Source organism: Pristiophorus japonicus, chromosome 12, assembly GCF_044704955.1.
Source record: "Pristiophorus japonicus isolate sPriJap1 chromosome 12, sPriJap1.hap1, whole genome shotgun sequence".
NCBI lineage: Eukaryota > Metazoa > Chordata > Chondrichthyes > Pristiophoridae > Pristiophorus > Pristiophorus japonicus.
This window is the reverse complement of record NC_091988.1, coordinates 31203517-31223699: the sequence shown is the minus strand read 5'-3', so window position 1 is coordinate 31223699 and position 20183 is coordinate 31203517. Positions and strand designations below refer to the sequence as shown.

The window sequence follows — 20183 nt, the reverse complement described above, 5'->3', positions numbered from 1 at the left end:
AAATGTAACAGATTACTTTTACAGAGAAATGTTTAACTAATGTACCATACATTTTATTAAAAGTTGGTCTTTCTACTCACAATTGAATGAAATTTGTGTTTATACTATATTAGAAATATAACATGAACTGATGTAATATTCCAGGCTGGTTGATTTAATATCTGTGCTGGAGAAATTTTAAAGATAATTAAAGATAAAATTACTAACTATCTAGATGAAGAAAACATAATTAGAAGCAGCCAACACAGATTTCAGAAAGGAAGATTGTGCTTGATAAACCTGATAAAACTTCTTTGAGGTGATTACAGTGATGCAGAATGGTGGAAAAGTTGTGGATGTGGTGTACATGGACTTTCAGAAAACCTTTAATGAGGTAGCATGTAAGATATTAGAGAAAATTAAGGGGTATGGAACTGGGGGAAAATTGGTAGCAAAATATATATAAAACTGGTTAAAAGGGTGGAACTAAGGAGTAGGAGCTAAGGGAAGAGTGGCTGGAGATGGTTACAGGTGTCCACATGGTGTCTTCACTACTTTCCTTCCTCTGCCTCTGCACCAAACGACTTCTCATCCTTGTTGATTTCAACCTCCATCTCAATTCTTCATGCTCTCTCCTCGGAGTTCACTAGCCTCCTATCCTCCCTTAATCTCTTCCTCAATGTAAACTCCCCAACACATATTCACGGCCAGCCTCTAGACCTTGCCATCTCTCGTGGCATCGCTACTCCCATCGTGTCAATCGCAGATAAGGCCATCTCTGACCACTTCCTTGTATCGTTCTCCAGCCACATCCCCTTTCTACCCCCTCCCCCCCACACCCCCCCGCCCCCAACAACCTTACCTCCTGTGCCACCCCCAACCACCCCATGAAAAACCTCTCCCGACTCTCTTACAACTGCACTTATGACCTCCCAACTGCCCAGCCTTTGGCCCTCCATTCACCATGACATTTCTGCAGCTACTGATAAGAACAATAAGAACATAAGAATTAGGAACAGGAGTAGGCCATCTAGCCCCTCAAGCCTGCTCCGCCATTCAACAAGATCATGGCTGATCTGGCCGTGGACTCAGCTCCACTTACCCGCCCGCTCCACATAATTCCCTTATTGGTTAAAAATCTATCTATCTGTGATTTGAATACATTCAATGAGCTAGCCTCAACTGCTTCCTTGGGCATGAGAATTCTACAGATTCACAACCCTCTGGGAGAAGAAATTCCTTCGCAACTCGGTTTTAAATTGGCTCCCCTGTATTTTGAGGCTGTGCCCCCTAGTTCTAGTCTCCCCGACCAGTGGAAACAATCTCTCTGCCTCTATCCTGTCTATCCCTTTCATTATTTTAAATGTTTCTATTAGATCACCCCTCATCCTTCTGAACTCCAACGAGTAAAGACCCAGTCTACTCAATCTATCATCATAAGGTAACCCCCTCATCTCTGGAATCAGCCTAGTGAATCATCTCTGTACCCTCTCCAAAGCTAGTATATCCTTCCTTAAGTAAGGTGACAAAAACTGCACGCAGTACTCCAGGTGCGGCCTCACCAATACCCTCTACAGTTGCAGTAGGACCTCCCTGCTTTTGTACTCCATCCCTCTCGCAATGAAGGCCAACATTCCATTCGCCTTCCTGATTACCTGCTGCACCTGCAAACTAACTTTTTGGGATTCATGCACAAGGACCCCCAGGTCCCTCTGCACCGCAGCATGTTGTAATTTCTCCCTATTCAAATAATATTCCCTTTTACTGTTTTTTTTTCCCAAGGTGGATGACCTCACATTTTCCGACATTGTATTCCAACTGCCAAACCTTAGCCCATTCGCTTAACGTACCTAAATCTCTTTGCAGCCTCTCTGTGTCCTCTATACAACCCGCTTTCCCACTAATCTTTGTATCATCCGCAAATTTTGTTACACTCCACTCTGTCCCCTCTTCCAGGTCATCTATGTATATTGTAAACAGTTGTGGTCCCAGCACCGATCCCTGTGGCACACCACGAACCACCGATTTCCAACCCGAAAAGGACCCATTCATCCCGACTCTCTGCTTTCTGTTAGCCAGCCAATTCTCGATCCATGCTAATACATTTCCTCTGACTCCGCGTACCTTTATCTTCTGCAGTAACCTTTTGTGTGGCACCTTATCGAATGCCTTTTGGAAATCTAAATACACCACATCCATCGGTACACCTCTATCCACCATGCTCGTTATATCTTCAAAGCATTCCAGTAAATTAGTTAAACATGATTTCCCCTTCATGAATCCATGTTGCGTCTGCTTGATTGCACTATTCCGATCTAGATGTCCCGCTATTTCTTCCTTAATGATAGCTTCAAGCATTTTCCCCACTACAGATGTTAAACTAACCAGCCTATTGTTACCTGCCTTTTGTCTGCCCCCTTTTTTAAACAGAGGCGTTACATTAGCTGCTTTCCAATCTGCTAGTACCTCCCCAGTGTCCAGAGAATTTTGGTAGATTATAACGAATGCATCTGCTATAATTTCCGCCATCTCTTTTAATACCCTGGGATGCATTTCATCAGGACCAGGGGACTTGTCTACCTTGAGTCCCATTAGCCTGTCCAGCACTACCCCCCCCTAGTGATAGTGATTGTCTCAAGGTCCTCCCTTCCCACATTCCCGTGACCAGCAATTTTTGGCATGGTTTTTGTGTCTTCCACTGTGAAGACCGAAGCAAAATAATTGTTTAAGTTCTCAGCCATTTCCACATTTCCCATTATTAAATCCCCCTTCTCATCTTCTAAGGGACCAACATTTACTTTAGTCACTCTTTTCCGTTTTATATATCGGTAAAAGCTTTTACTATCTGTTTTTATGTTTTGCGCAAGTTTACTTTCGTAATCCATCTTTCCTTTCTCACGCACACCCTCATCACCACCTTTGATGCCCCAGTCCCTGTTAAAACAATTACTCTCTCTCACCCTGGCCATTCCCCATGGTATAGCCCTGATCTTTGCTCCCTTAAGTCCAAGGGTTGCAGACTTGAATGGATATGTCGAACAACTGGTTTAGTCATTCACCACCAGATCTGTCTGGACCACATAAAGCTCTATCGGGTCGTGCTCTCGTCTGCCAAAACCGCTCACGATTTCAGAATTGTAAAGATAAACCCCGCCTTCTAATCTCCACTGCTAACTGTCTTTTTAAACCCCTCTCCCCAGTCTCCACCCTCACCTCCGACAATAAGTGTGAGGAGCTCATGCACTTCTTTGTCTCTAAGATAAGACCATCCCTTCGGCCACTTCTGCCTCTTCCATTCCTTCCCCTAGCCCATCCTCTAAGGATCCCCCCTACCCTAGCCCTGACCTCACATCTTTCTATCCGATCTCCCCTCACGACCTTGCCGAGCTCATCCTGTTCATGAGACCCACTTCCTGTTCCCTTGACCCTATTCCCAGCTAACTGCTGACCACCCAACCTCCTTTTCTGGCTCCCATATTAACTGATATTGTTAACGGTCCGCTCTCCTCAGGTACTGTCCCCTTCTTCCTCAATCTGGCTGCCAACACACCTCTCCTCAAAAAAACAACCCTTGACCCCTCTGTCCTTGCAAACTACAGTCCCATCTCCAACCTCCCTTTCCTCTCCAAAGTCCTTGAACGTGTTGTTGCCTCCCAAATCCGTGCCCAACTTTTCCACAATTCCATGTTTGAATCTGTTATGTATGTATGTCGACCTTACCCAAATGTCAGACTTGCTACTAGGGGGCACACCTGTGGGAGACCTAAGGGTCACCTGTTCACCCTGGGGCAAGCAGGTATAAAAGGTGATTCACCATGCTGCTTCCTCACTCTGGAATCTGAATAAAGAGACCAAGGTCACAATAGTTTGAGCTTGCGATATAGTCTTGTGAATTTATTCTGAACATAACAGAATCCCTCCAATCTGCGCCTGCCACAATACCAAAACGGCTCTCATCAAAGTCACAAATGACATCCTTTGTGACTGTGACAAAGGCAAACTATCCCTCCTCGTCCTTCTTGACTTGTCTGCAGCCTTTGACACGGTTGACCACTCTATCCTTCTCCAACACCTCTCCACCGTCACCCAGCTGGTTCCATTCTTATCTGTCTAACCACAGCCAGAGAATCACCTGCAACAGCTTCTCTTCCTGCCCCCGCGTCCTTAGCTCTGGTGTCCCCCAAGTATCTATTCTTAGTCCCCTCCTATTTCTCATCTACATGTTGCCCCTTGGCAACATCATCCGAAAACACAGCGTCAGTTTCCACATGTATGCTGATGACACCCAGCTCTACCTCAATATCACTTCTCTCGATCCCTCCATGGTCTCAAAATTGTTAGACTGCTTGTCTGACATTCAGTTCTGAATGAGCAGAAATTTTCTCCAAATGAATACTGGGAAGACTGAAGCCATTGTTTTCGGTCCCTGTCACAAACTCCGTTCCCTAGTCACTGACTCCTCAACTTCTGTCTGAGGCTGAACCAGACTGTTCGCAACCTTGGTGTCATATTTGACCCTGAAATGACTAAGACACAGCATAACTAAGACCGCCTATTTCCACCTCCAGAACATCACCCGTCTCCGCCCTTGCCTCAGCTCATCCGCTGCTGAAGCCCTCATCCAGGCCTTTGTTACCTCTTGACTTGACTATTCCAATGCATTTCTGGCTGTCCCCCTACATTCTACCCGACGTAAACTAGAGGTGATCCAAAATTTGGCTGTTCGTATCCTAACTCGCACCAAGTGCCATTCACCCATCACCTCTGTGCTCGCTGGCCTACATTGGCTCCCAGTTAAGCAATGTCTCGATTTCAAAATTCTAATCTTTATTTTCAAATCCCTCCATGGCGTCGCCCCACCCTATCTCTGTAATCTCCTCCAGCCCCACAACCCCCCCAGAGATGTCTGCACTCCTCTAATTCTGCCCTCATGAGCATCCCTGATTATAATCACTTAATCATTGGTAGCCGTGCCTACTGTTGCCTAGGCCCCAAGCTCTGGAACTCCCTGCCTAAACCACTCCGCCTCTCTTTCCTCCTTCAAGACGCTCCTTAAAACCTACCTCTTTAACCAAGCTTTTGGTCACCTGCGATAATTTCTACTTATGCTGCTTGGTGTCAAATTTTTTAATCTCATAATACTCCTGTGAAGTGACTTGGGACGTTTCACTATGCTTTTTAAATACAAGTTGTTGTTGGTGGTTCTGTTCTGGGAAGTTTCTGTTCAACATAGAATAAACATTTCATGTTATATTTATCCTCCAGATGAGCAATATTCCTAATCCCATGTGCTCTCCTTCCTTTCCACTGAAATCCAATGTCACCCCTAGACAATTTGCAGTAGTTGAGGGGGTCTAGAACGAGGGGACATAGATACAAGATTAAACGTAAGAGATTTAGGACAGAGAGCAAGAGAAACTTTTTTGTGAGGCTGTGGACTACACTACCAGAATTAGTGAGTGAAGCAGAAACCATGTCAACATTTAAGAACAGGTAAGATAGGTGGTTGAAGGAAAGGGGGATGGTGGATAGAGGTGTACCGATGGATGTGGTGTATTTAGATTTCCAAAAGGCATTTGATGAGGTGCCACACAAAAGATTACTGCAGAAGATAAAGGTACGCGGAGTCAGTGGAAATGTATTAGCATGGATCGAGAATTGGTTGGCTAACAGAAAGCAGAGAGTCGGGATAAATGGGTCCTTTTCGGGTTGTAAATCGGTGGTTAGTGGTGTGCCACAGGGATCGGTGCTGGGACCACAACTGTTTACAATATACATGGATGACCTGGAAGAGGGGACAGAGTGGAGTGTAACAAAATTTGCAGATGACACAAAGATTAGTGGGAAAGCGGGTTGTGTAGAGGACACAGAGAGGCTGCAAAGAGATTTAGGTACGTTAAGCGAATGGGCTAAGGTTTGGCAGTTGGAATACAATGTCGGAAAATGTGAGGTCATCCATCTTGGGGAAAAAAACAGTAAAAGGGAGTAAAGGGAATATTATTTGAATGGGGAGAAATTACAACATGCTGCGGTGCAGAGGGACCTGGGGGTCCTTGTGCATGAATCCCAAAAAGTTAGTTTGCAGGTGCAGCAGGTAATCAGGAAGGCAAATGGAATGTTGGCCTTCATTGCGAGAGGGATGGAGTACAAAAGCAGGGAGGTCCTGCTGCAACTGTACAGGGTATTGGTGAGGCCGCACCTGGAGTACTGCGTGCAGTTTTGGTCACCTTACTTAAGGAAGGATATACTAGCCTTGGAGAGGGTACAGAGACGATTCACTAGGCTGATTCCAGAGATGAGGGGGTTACCTTATGATGATAGATTGAGTAGACTGTATCTTTACTCGTTGGAGTTCAAAAGGATGAGGGGTGATCTTATAGAAACATTTAAAATAATGAAAGGGATAGACAAGATAGAGGCAGAGAGGTTGTTTCCACTGGTTGGGGAGACTAGAACTAGGGGGCACAGCCTCAAAATATGGGGGAGCCAATTTAAAACCGTGTTGAGAAGAAATTTCTTCTCCCAGAGGGTTGTGAATCTGTGGAATTCTCTGCCCAAGGAAGCAGTTGAAGCTAGCTCATTGAATGTATTCAAATCACAGATAGATAGATTTTTAACCAATAAGGGAATTAAGGGTTATGGGGAGCAGGCGGGTAAGTGGAGCTGAGTCCACGGCCAGATCAGCCATGATCTTTTTGAATGGCGGAGCAGGCTCGAGGGGCTAGATGGCCTACTCCTGTTCATAATTCTTATTATGTTCTTATTATGGATAAAAGGACTTGAGAAGCGGGGGGTGGCACATGCTTGTGTGGAGAATAAACATAACATGGACTGGTTACGCCGAACAATCTGTTTCTGTGTTGTAATTTCTACGTAATTCTATGCAACATGCAATGTCTGTCAATGCTGGTGGATCAGTTAGCTCTGGAAATAAATGAGTTTGGGAATTTAATATCTATACCTCAAATAGTATTTACTTTGATAGAGAGAAGGCCAAAGTAAAGTCATCGGCCAATATGATATTTTCTCAAATCATTGTTCTTATTCCAGTATCCAACCGTATGTGGTATGTGTATCCCTATCAGTATTGATGCAGTTTTTACTGCAACAATAGCAGATCCTTTTGGACTTGAGTTATTATGTTGGAACAATGAATTTATCACTCTGAATTTAATTCTGATATCTTTATTTTATAGGTGGTCAGACAAGCTTTCAATGAAGTAATGCGTACAGGTAGACAGCTTCTGCAAGTCCCAAGCTGGAACCAGCACCCTCCCATAAATGTTACAGCTGGTGAAATACCCTGCATTCTCTTCATAGCCAAGAAGATAACACTCCGGTTTGGAGACCAGCCTGAGATAGATTTGACAAACAGAACATTTGGAAGCACTGCTCAAGTTAATACCAGAGATTCAACGTGTACTGCAGATGAAACGATGTAAGTCTGAATAAACTCATAATGCTTTACATTTGGGCACTTTATATTAGAATAAGAATGTTTTTAAACATTAAATTTGCTGCAAATAGATTCAGAACATCTAATTTATTAAGTATTATGAGGGGAGTAAGTAGTACAGTGAACATTATTTACCTGTGAGATCTGATTATCATACAGGTCATAATAATGTGGATGAAATAAAAATATTTTCTTTTTGTTGACTTTGAAATGAGTTTAGACAGTCTTAACTCAATTCTCAGTGGGCACATATCTATAGCACAAAACTGTCTATAGTTCAGCATTAATTGCAATCAGTGAGATCACTGAGATGTAATTTAGAGAAAGAAGTGTGGGGAAAATGGAAAAGTAATTTTAAACAAATCTGTACTATTTGTTTCAATGTCTTTAAGGTTCAAATTGTGTCCTTTGATCTTAGATTGGTATATGTATTTAAATTTCAGATGGTCTTACTGATTTAAGTAACAACGTTTTTTTATGGCAAGTTTGATTAATTTGCAAATTGTCTTCTTACATTTTAGCAGACAGAATTGTATTGTTTATGCATGTCGTGAAATTTGTCCATGGTATTTAATTATATTTATACACAGAGTACTTTTTGATTTGCTGTTGCAATATCTTATATTAATCGGAAAGTTTGCAACATCTTATTTGAAATGGCAAAAGAACATGAGTGCTAACCAAGTGTTAGTTTTGATAACTGCTGATTCCAATACAGGAGTTTTGGAACAGCTTATAGTTTTTTTTTACAAAAGCTAGTGATTCCTGAAAAATAGTTTGAAAAAAGAATGAAAAGTTCCTTGAATGAACACAAGAAAGAGAAAAATGATGAAGTTGATTATGGCAAATTGTGAGCACATTATTTAGGAGTTTGAATGAAATTAGACAGAGTTGCTATCTTGGAAAGTTGATAATAACAATACAAGAGGCAGTCAAACAAGAAAATGGCTGGATGTGATAGAATGAAGTAACATCATTCCATGAGTTGATCCATTCCATGTGTGTAGAGACTGGAAAGTTTGGAGCGCACTGGATGTGGAGAAGGGTTGGGGGGAGGGTGGGAAAGAGAAAGAGAAAGATACCTGACCTCGAATTATTTGATATCGACAACAAATGGAAGATGTTACATTGTCCATCATTGTCATTCCCTAATTTGAATTGCACCTAAATTCAACTTAAGAATTATTTACGTGCAAAATGATTCATTCAATATTACATGAATCTACCTTTTTAAAACATAAGTCATATATACAATGTGAAATACAGGGCTATTTATTTCTGTTTACAATTCTATTTTTATCACATTTAGGCTTTCATTGAACTATGGTGATGTTGGGAATCTGAAGCAGCTTGTCATTAGGTAAGGATTATTACTTAAGGTACTATTAGGTAAGGATTATAAGGATTAGTACAACATTCTTTCTGAGCTTAAACAAACTTATGCATAACAACAACTTGTATTTATATAGCGCCTTTAATGTAGTAGAACGTCCCAAGGCACTTCACAAGAGTGTTTTAAGACAACAATTTGACACCCAGCCACATAAGAAGCAATTATGGCAGATGACCAAAAGCTTGGTCAAAGAAGTAGGTTTTAAGGAGCGTCTTAAAGGAGGTAGAGAGGCGGAGTGATTTAAGGAGGGAGTTCCAGAGCTCAGGGCCTAGGCAGCTGAAGGCACAGCCACCAATGGTTGAGCGATTATAATCAGGGATGCTCAGGAGGGCAGAATTTAAGGAGCGCAGATATCTCGGGGGGGGGGGGGGGGTGAAGGAGATTACAAAGATAGGAAGGGGCGAGGCCATAGGGGGATTTATTATTAATAATCATTTTTATTTATATGATTTGTAAACAAGGATGAAAATTTTGAAATTGAGGCGATGCTTAACCTGGAGCCAATGTAGGTCAGCGAGCACAGGGATGATGGATGAACAGGACTTAGTGTGAGTTAGGACACGGGCTGTCGAGTTTTACATAGGGTAGAATGTGGGAGGCCAGCCAAAAGTGCATTGGAATTGTCAAGTCTAGAGGTAGCAAAGGCATGGATGAGGGTTTCAGCAGCAGGTGAGTTAAGGCAGGGGCGGAAATGGGCAATGTTATGGAGGTGGAAATGGGTGGTTTTGTTATGCCGCGGATATGTGGTCGGAAGCTAATTTCAGGGTCCAATATGAAACCAAGATTGTGAACAGTCTGGTTCGGCCTTAGACAGATGCTAGGGAGAGGGGAAGGAGTCAGTGGCTAGGGAACGGAGTTTGTGGCGGGGATCAAAGACACTGGCTTCGGTCTTCCCAATATTTAATAAGAGAAAATTTCTGCTCATCAAGTACTGGATGTCAGACAATTTAGAGACTGTGTAAGGGGTCGAGAGAAGTGGTGGTGAGGTAGAGCTGGGTGTCATCAGCGTACATGTGGAAACTAATGCCAGGTTTTTTGATGATGTCGCCAAGGGGCAGCATATAGATGAGGGGTTCTAGGATAGATCCTTGGGGACACCAGAGGTAACGATGCGGGAGTGGGAAGAGAAGCCATTGCAGGTGATTTTCTGGCTACAATTAGCTAGATAAGAATGGAACCAGGCGAATACAGTCCCACCCAGTTGGACGATGATGGAGAGGCGTTGGAGGAGTGGTCAACCGTGTCAAAGGCTGCAGACAGGTTGAGAAGGACGAGGTGGGATAGTTTACCTTTGTCACAGTTACAAAGGATGTAATTTGTGACTTTGATGAGAGCCGTTTTGGAACTGTGACGGGGTAGAAACCGGTTTGGAGGGATTCAAATATGAAGTTCTGGGAAAGATGGGCACGGATGTGGGAGGCGACAACACGTTCAAAGACTTTGTAGAGGAAAGGGAGGTTGGAGGTGGGGCGGTAGCTGGCAAACATAGTGGGGGTGTGTTGGTTTTTTGAGGAGAGGGGTGATGACGGCACATTTGAAGGAGAGGGGGACAGTACCTGAGGAGAGAACCGTTAACAATGTCGGCTAACATGGGAGCCAGAAAAGGAAGTTGGGTGGTCAGCAGTTTAGTGGGAATAGGGTCAAGGGAGCAGTAAGTGGGTCTCATGGACAAGATGAGCATGGAGAGGTCAAGAGGGGAGATCAGAGAGAAACTGGAGAAAGATGCGCGTTTAGGGCTAAGGTTGGGGGTGGGGCTGTGGGGAACCTTGGAGCAAGTTTGGCCTGGTGGGCTAGAGGAAGAAAGGGAAGTGGCAGAGGCAACTGATCGGATGGTCTCAATATTTGAGACAAAGAAGTCCACGAGCTCGTCGCACTTGTTGGAGGTGAGTGTGGTGGAGTCAGGGGAAAGGGGTTTAAAAAGACGGTTAGCAGTAGAGAATAGTAGTCGGGTGTTATCTTTGCAGTCCAGAATGATCCTGGAATAGTGAGCAATTTAACTTAGTATATTCTTCTTCTTTCTAGCATTCCATTGGTTTCAAATGAAAGACATTAAGATTATAGATTTTATTTGACAAATATATCATAGAATCATAGAATGGTTACAGCACAGAAGGAAGCACTTCAGCTAGTCCTACTCCCCTGCCCATATAAAGAAGATATATATATTTATATATTATACAAAGAGAGTTAGGGAAAGATGCATCTGTGCGAGATCCTAGGTATTAACAATCAATTTAGAGGAACATACTATAATAATGCTCTATAAATGACCTTAATCCAGATTACATATCAAGGATGGTTTAGTCAGAACTTTAGAATTAGGATGACGGACTGGTCAGTTGGTCAGAATATGCTGAGTGGGATGGAAGAACCTAACCAGGAGATGGGGAAAACTATTTTTAATTTTGGGGGAGATAATGGAGGGTGTCATCCTGGACATTTCATGGTGTATCTACATCTGTGCTTTCTGATAATGTTGGTCAGCCTATCAGTTTGAATGGGGTGGGGGGGAGGGGGGGGGGTGCAACATTTGAATATTGGCTCTATGTGCATCTCTGCCAGACTACAAGAGTACTTCCTGTATTTTAGTGGTATGTGGGCTTATGTGTTCCTGGATATGTAGCCCCACATAGTCACCGATAGGAATCAGATTTCAGCTTTGAAATCACTTGACATTAGAATCTGTGAAGATAAAGACTAAAACATCCTAGACAGTCATCCCCAATAGTGAGAGGTTAAGGCTCTATAACATATACCATGGTAATTTTCAGCTATAAACTTTTAATTACCTCTTAGTATACTTGCAAAAATGTCATCATAACCCTTTTCATTCTCAACAATTTTCTCCTCTTCCTTTTTTTCCTAAAGACTGTTTGTTGAAGTACAGTTCCACAAATGTTAATCATCCTCCAATATCTTACCCAAGTACCCACCATTCATATGTATGCCTGACAGTGAACGGTGGCAGGCAACTCAGCTACAGGAATCATTGCTGAGCTCAATCCTATCCTCTTCTGATGTACTGCACGCTCTGCCTTCCACCAGAGGTTGCTGGAGAGGGAACATAGGTGATTTTTCCCCTTCATAACCCGGGGGGGTGCGAGTTGGATTGCAGCATCTCTGCCACCACTCTAACTGAGATCACCGAACTCAGCACAAACCAAGGATCAAACCTGGGAGATTCTAAATCTGTACGGCTCAGTTTCTAGCTTGATAGATTTGCTAAGCCACTGGGGCGGGGTTGCTACAGTATAATTTTAACCCTTCCATATAGATGTCCTTCCATATCTTACACCAGCACAATATGCACTACTGTCAGCAAAAAAACAGAATAAAACACTCCATTAAGTTAACAGTATATATAGCAGCCCCAGATTGGTTTCTCGGCTGTTATCAGGATTTAGATGATTATTTATGAACCTTACCTGAATTTCTTGATCTGTTTACTGCCTTGCAGGGGTGTATTGTATTATCATTCTAAAGTATTAATTCTTGAATTATGATGTGACAACTTACACCAAAGCAACACGGTGTTGTTCATAAATCAACATAACTCTTATTTGTCCAACACTATGGTTACTCAATTCTATTAATGCTAATTATGTATTGTATATGCATGACTTAACATTTGAAAAGTTTTGTGACTTTGTCCTAAACTTCAATGTCTCTATTATCTAATTATAGGTTTCAAATGTCAAATAATTACCATAGATCCTCTGTTCAAAACTGGTTTAGCCTGGACTTTGTGCAGATCTTCCAAAACAATTCATTACAAGCAATGTTCAATGCATCTGAAATCTATGCTCCAGTTACAAATTCATACTACTGTCAGTACATCAGCAGCCTGCAGAAAGATGAAGCACTGCTGGTGCCCAGATCCAAAGAGGACACTACAAGATTCTGGCATATTACCTTTGTGGAGTTCCAGGTATAGTTCATGTAAATAAAGCAAACCAATAGGAAGAATTTGTGATTATTTCATCAATAAAACCCCAAGCTTAGGCCATGCAATGGAAATACATGTTATACCAAAACACTGATCATTTCTAGCACCTTTACCACCACTGGCCAAAGTTGGATTCAATATGATTAAGATTTCATGGATTGAACATTCAGACACTGAAAACGTTCACCACAATGCAGCCTGAAGCTTGGCGGGTATGTACCTTGCTACTGTAAAGCAGTAGGCGTTTCCTCAAAAGTAAATAAAGGAAAATCTTCTTCATTATGAGGAAAAGTGTGTCCACCCCTATCTCAGCCTCTCCACTGCTGAAACCCTATTCAATGCCTTCATCCTCTCCAGACTTCTCTACTCTAATGCTCTCCTTGCTGGCCTTCCCATCCTTCACCCTCCAAAAGCATCAGCTTGACAAAACTTTCCTGAACGAAACCCCATTCGCCCATCAGCCCCCTCCTCACTGACCTTTAGTAACTTCTTATCGGATAACACATTCAATTCAAAATCCCTGTCATCATATATAAATTACTCAGTTGCCTTGTTCCACCCTATCCTTAAAATCTTTTCCCAAATGTTCCATTCCTCTGGCTCTGTGCATTCCCCATCTCTTTGATGGCTGAACTTTCAACTGCCTCTGTCATACTCTTTCGAATACCCTAAACCTCCTCACCTCTTAACACCTCCAGACCTGTCTGTTTGATGAAGCTTTTGCTCACCCATCTAATCTCTCTCTTCTGACTCAGTGTCTCTTTTCCTTATGCCACTTTGTGGAGTACCTTGAGACATTGCTTTACCTTAAAGATGCTATATAAATGCAAAAGCAAAATACTGCAGATGCTGGAAATCTGAAATAAAAAAAGAAAATACTGGAAATACTCAGCAGGTCAGGCAGCATCTGTGGAGAAACAGAATTAATGTTTCAGGTCGATGACCTTTTGTCCCAAAATGTAGCTGTGGTATCGGCTCATCTCTTGTATGCACACCCCCCCCCCCCCCCTCATTGGCAGCTATGTTTTCATCCACGTAGGACCCCCTCACTCTGAAACACCTTCCCTAAAGTCCTCTGCCTCTTCCCCCTTTAAGATCCTCCTTAAAAATCCATCTCTTTGGCCAAGCTTTTGGTCACCCCATCTAATGTCTCCTTCTTTGGCTCAGCATTCATTTTTTGATTAAACTTCTGCAAAGCACTTGGTATGTTTTTCTACATTAAACACACAGGTTGTAATATGATTTACTGGCACTTTCTTAATTACCTTTTACAACAGAATGTGACAAAAATATATTTGTATCTATATTAAATTATTGAATACAAAATTTTAGGGTGTCAAGCATGTGAAGGGTTAAAATACACAATATATTTCTCAAAGACCTCTGGGTTCAGGCTGGCTTCAGTAGGCTCCATAAGGTGCAAAGTATCAGGAAAAGCACAATAAAATGTTAATTGTTTAAATGGCTAGAGCCATCTTATTAAATCGCTTTCTTGCCATTGTCAAAGACTGATTTTTCTTTTAATATTGATGATGATGAATCTTAGTCTTAGTATTAGGATCTTTTCTTCAAACGTGTCTGCAGAGGGAGTCCCAAGCCATCTTGGCAGAGACCAAAGAATCAGGCCCAACATGGGGTCGTTGGTTTGATTAACAGTTGCGTCTAGACCTTTGAGAAGGGTACAGTGTCATTGATTGGGCATAGTCCTCTGATAAATGGCTTGGTGTCGGGATTATATTGGGCTTCAAGCGCTTATTTCAACAATCAGTCTTCACCTTTCCAGCCAGAAAAGAGCTCTGTGTTGATTATGCCTCTGTGAAGCACTTTGGGAGGTTTTTTTTATATTAAAGGCTCTCTTGGGCTCAAGTTTCGGCCTGAGCTGCTCCTATTATTTTTGGAGCAACTAGTTTAGAATTGAGCATCTTAGAAATTGCAATTCTCAGCATTTAGTTCGCTCCAGTTCTAATGAGTTAGAATAGTTTAATTTTAGAACAGTTTTTTTTCCAAAAGGGGGCGTGTCTGGCCACTTACGCCTGTTTTGCAAGTTTAGGCAGCGAAAACTTACTCCAAACTAACTTAGAATGGAGTAAGTGTAAATTTTTGTACTCTCAGAAAAACCTTTCCTACACTTAGAAATCAGGCGTAGGGAACGAGAGATGGGGGGGGGGGGGGAGTTTACAAGCATTAAACACTTCACTTTTACTAATAAAGAGCCATCAATAATAAGTGATAAATAAATCAATAAATCAACCAATAAATCAATCACTATAATGTTGTGAAAATGATTACACCATCCCACACCATAACTATTTTTTAACGTAGTAGATTTGCTAATTAACTGTTGACATGCCAAATCACAACCGACTATCTCAGCCAGTTCCTCCGATCGTACGTCTTGGATTACAAGCTTACTGTTTCATGCATTGCTAAATCAGACGTGCTTCAGAACTGCCCCTCCTTTACCATATTGATTGCTTTTACAGAATCCTCGGTAAACTAACACAAATCTACACGTAACAGGTATGTGGAGATAAAAGCTGCATAAAGTATTTTAAAATATCCAGTAACACTGGATCTTTACACCCTCAAGTGATTTTTGTATAGTTTATCAAATTATTTGAAGCTGTCTTCACAACAATACATTTTTAGCTTTGTCATTGTAAACCCCCAAATGGCTGAGCCACTGTGAGAAAGCTCATTTTAATTGCTTCTTCAGAAATTAATGCAAAAACACACAACTCCATGGGGTGGGGGAGAACAGACACATGTTTAGGAACAAGCCCATCCCTTTTAAAATAATCTCAACCCCAGAAACCCAGCTTTTCCCCTTAGCCTTCAATCATTTTCTGTCCAGAAACTTACCTTAAACTCATTTATTCCAGACTTCATGTTCTTTATTGTACTCCCGGCTGAATGCGGCAGGCACTGTTCCCGCAGGTCGCGGCGGGGAGCCCATTCAACCAGGGCTCGGGACGGCGTTCTTCGGGCAATTACAGCACCCGTCACTCAAACTTTGAAGTCTGCACTTGTAGCCAGAGGAGATCCTGTTCTTCAAATAAGTAGACATTGTGACTTCCCTCTGGCTAGTTTTCAACTAGTTAGAACTCCACTTCGAATTGCATTTATATTCAAGTATGCTAGGCGCACAGCCAAGACTACTCTTAAAATATCTAGATGATCCTAAATATTAAAATATTATACACACATTCTCAGATCCCGCTCATTTGGTAGACTTGTTCAAAAATCACTCCGAAGTTTTCGGTTTAAAAAAAACATTGTGTACTTTTAAACCTGGCATTTAGGAGCGTTCAAATGATTGACACCCACATAGCCTGCATAGATTCGGGGGCGAGGACCTACTGCACATGCGCGCACACTCTAGCGCGCATGTGCAGAGGTCCCGGCACTGTTTTTAGCGCGGGGTGCTGGCTCCACACCCCGCCCCTTGTGCTGCGCTACACCGAAGACCTTCATCATTCCAGCTGGGGGGAGAATAGCAAGGTAACTTTTAGGTGCGGTTTTTGTTCTAAAAAGTCAGCGCAGCTCACGGAGGTGCACCATTCTAAGTGTGGGAACAAACTTGAGCCCTATATAAATGCAAGTTGTAATTTGGTATACTGGAGAATTGGGTCAGTTTAGAACTGCAACATGTATCTCAGAGCAAGAAGTGAGTTTCTGTTTTGTAGTCTATATCTTCTCTTCTTAGGCAGTCCCTCGGAGTCGAGGATGACTTGCTTCCACACGAATATGAGTTCTTAGGTGACGACTGAGTCCAATGCGGGACCTAGTCTCTGTCATAGGTGGGGCAGTGGTTGGAGGGACAGTTGGGTGGGGTGCTTGGATTGTCGGGTGCTCCTTCTGCTGTTTGCGCTTGGCTTCCACGTGCTCCTGGCGAAGAGACTCTAGGTGTTCGGTGCCTTCCCGAATGCTTCTCCTCCACTTTGAGCGGTCTTCGGCCTATATATAAAGCAAGTGACATCTTGATTATTTTACGTATTGAAGAGGATAATATATCATAGGCAGTCCTTCGGAATCGAGGAAGACTTGCTTCCACTCCTAAAGTGAGTTCTTTGGTGGCTGAACAGTCCAATACGAGAGCCACAGATGGGGACAGAGAGTCGTTGAGGGAAGGGGTGGGTGGAGTTGGTTTGCCGCACGCTCTTTCCGCTGCCTGCACTTGATTTCTGCGCGCTCTTGGCGTTGAAATCGTGGTGCTCAGCGCCCTCCCAAATGCACTTTCTCCACTTGGGGCCGTCTTTGGCCAGGGACTCCCAGGAGTCAGTGGGGATGTCGCACTTTATCAGGGAGGCTTTGAGGGTGTCCTTGTAATGTTTCCGCTGCCCACCTTTGGCTCATTTACCGTGAAGGAGCTCCGCATAGAGTACTTGCTTTGGGAGTCTCGTGTCTGGCATATGAACTATGTGGCCTGCCCAGCGAAGCTGATCGAGTGTGGTCAGTGCTTCAATGCTGTGGATGTTAACCTGGATGAGGACGCTGATGTTGCTGCGCTTGTCCTCTGCTGTTTGATACTTTCTGCTGTTCATTACCTACTTTATTGAAGTAAACCAACTGTTTGATTTAGAGCCTGAAATTCAATCTAATAGAATGTATATTCAACAATAACTTGCATTTATATAATGCCTTTAATGCAGAAAAATGTCCCAAGGTACTTCACAGAGGTACAATCTGATAAAAATGGATGCAGAGCCAAAGGTGGAGATATTAGGAGAGGTGATCAATATCTGGGCCAAAGAAATGTGTTTTAATGAGAGTCTTAAAAGAGAGGGGGATGGAGAGGTGGTGAGGCCTAGATGGCTGAAGGCACAGTCGCCAATGGTGGGGCGAAAGGAGGGGGAGATGCACAAAAATATTCAGTCTGCCTTTAAAGAGAGGAGAATCATGTGAATCATTCCAGTTATGATCCCCGATTCAAAGTTGGTTCAGCCACACACATCTTTATAGTATTCGCAATGCTGCCATTTTACCCCACCCAGTGAGAAGTGCATGAATGATGTGGGAACAGATCTGTGTCTCTAAAGTATTACACACGCCTGTGTATAAATACTAATAAAGAACTATGTTTCAAATCTGGGTCTTTTACAGCATTTTTGCCTTATTGCTCTGGGGGCATGTATGTGTATACATGTATTCAGTGTGTATGCACACACACATAGATGAACTGGGTCTTCCTGTGCACTGGTATTGTACTATAATGTTTTATACTCTGTTGAGGAGAAAGCTTTGCATATAGTTTTAAATGTTATTAATCAACTGTAATTAGTGCTAGTAATATATAATAGCTTAATGTAGAATGAAGTTTTTATAGTGAGTGTATTAGCATAGAGAAATAATCTTTTCCCTTTTTTGGTATCTCTGCAGATTCAAGGATTTAATATTAAAGCAGGACAGTTTGCCTCTGCCAGTGACTGTGCCTCATTCTTTACACCAGCTGTCTTGATGGGACTTGTAACTTCTCTCATACTCGTGCTAGTTCTTGCTTATACAGGACATATGCTGATCCACTTAAAAAGGATGGAAGAGTACAATGAATCCAAAAACACTGTCTACATCCCTAAGATGGAAGAACTTGATTATGCAGAGTAATCACCTCCAAGACTGCTGCCCAGAATTTCAAATTCTTTAGCCTGCATTTTCCAATACTCACTTATACTGCCTGAAAATCGGGCAATATTTCAGCAGTTGGATGAGGAGAATCACTTTCCACCCCACCAAAATGTGGCAGGTTTGTGTCTTGACACCTTTTTAGTGGGTTAAACCATCGGTAATAGAAGCACGTACCTTAAATAGGCAGGAACTTAATTTTAATATTAGTCTGGCAGCATGTTGATCCTGCATACCATTTCGTATAGTTCTGGCATGTAGGTTACCTAATGTAAGGAATGTCCATTGAAATGGGTGCTGGATGGCAGTGAGTATCCTAAATGTCATGAAAAAGTCAGCGTAATATAAAAATGAGTGTATTTTAGCCATTTTAAATCTTTTTTCCTGTAGACACTTAGAGCTAGACTTTCCTCTTCATTTTCGGCGGTTTTCTCGGTGGTATAACTCTTTTTCAGCAGAAAACCACGCGGCAAAAGTTTCCTCTTCATATTTTAAAGAGTTTCACCGACCTGTTCAAAATACCACTGGGGAGCAGACCACCCATGTGCACCTGCCAAGAAAACCGCAACGGTCAATGTTTTGCCTCAATGGGGACCCATACGTAAGATCGAAAAAAACGCCCACGAAATGCTGCTGGAAACAGGGCAGTAGGCAAGTACCCTGCAAAGAAAAGTAAGTTAAAGGTTTCTTTATAATTATTTTAAAATTCTTTCACGACGATTAAGGGTCTTGAGCATGTTTTCCAAATTTTTTTTTTTCATTGAAAAAATATTTTTTGAGTTTTCCCCCTCCCTAGGCCCAACCGCTGCCTCGGTCTAAATTTTGAGTACATAAGAAATAGGAGCAGGAGTAGACCAACTGGCCCCTCGGCCCTGCTCCACCTTTTAATAAGATCGTGGCTGATCTGATCATGGATGCAGCTCCACTTCTCTGCCCGCACCCCGTAACCATTATCGCTCAAAAATCTCCGCCTTAGATATATTCAATGACCCAGCTTCCACAGCTCTCTGGGGCAGAGAATCCTATAGATTTACAACTCTCAGAGAAGAAATTCCTCCACATCTCAGTTTTAAATGGGCGGCTCCTTATTCTGAAACTATGTCCCCTAATTTTAGTTTCCCCTATGAGTGGAAATATCCTCTCTGCATTCACCTTGTCGAACCCCCTCATTATCTTATATGTTTCGATAAGATCACCTCTCATTTTTCTGAATTCCAATGAGTATAGGCCCAACCTACTCAACCTATCTTCATAAGTCAATCCCCTCATCTCCGGAATCAACCAAGTGAACCTTCTCTGAACAGCCTCCAATGCAAGTATATCCTTCCTTAAATACGGTGACCAAAACTATATACATTACTCTAGATGTGGCCTCACCAATACCCTGTACAGTTGTAGCAGGACTTACCTGCTTTTATACTCTATCCCCCTTGCAATAAAGGCCAACATTCCATTTGCCTTCCTGATTACTTGCTGTACCTGCATACTAACTTTTTGTGTTTCATTCACAAGTACACCCAGGTCCCTCTGTACTGCAGCACTTTGCAATTTTTCTCCATTTAAATTATAATTTGCTTTTCTATTTTTTCTGCCAAAGTGGATAACCTCATATTTTCCCACATTATACTCTGTCTACCAAATTTTTGTCCATACACTTAGCCTGTCTATCTATATCCCTTTGCAGATTTTTTGTGTCCTCCTCACAATTTGCTTTCTCCCCATCTTTGTATCATCAGCAAACTTGGCTACATTACACTTGGTCCCTTCATCCAAGTCATTAATATAGA

General features: G+C 42.4%; 1 protein-coding gene across 1 annotated transcript in view; it reads left to right on the top strand.

The window, feature by feature from the left end:
• The window catches only part of LOC139276753 (V-type proton ATPase subunit S1-like), a 46233-nt gene extending 27855 nt beyond the window's left edge, over positions 1–18378 (top strand). Inside the window, exons 7-10 of the mRNA XM_070894763.1 lie at positions 7176–7417; positions 8745–8795; positions 12513–12756; positions 18154–18378. Coding sequence (XP_070750864.1) covers positions 7176–7417; positions 8745–8795; positions 12513–12756; positions 18154–18378 — 762 coding nt within the window. The remainder of the gene's footprint in view (positions 1–7175; positions 7418–8744; positions 8796–12512; positions 12757–18153) is intronic.
• The last annotated feature ends 1805 nt before the right edge of the window (positions 18379–20183 follow it).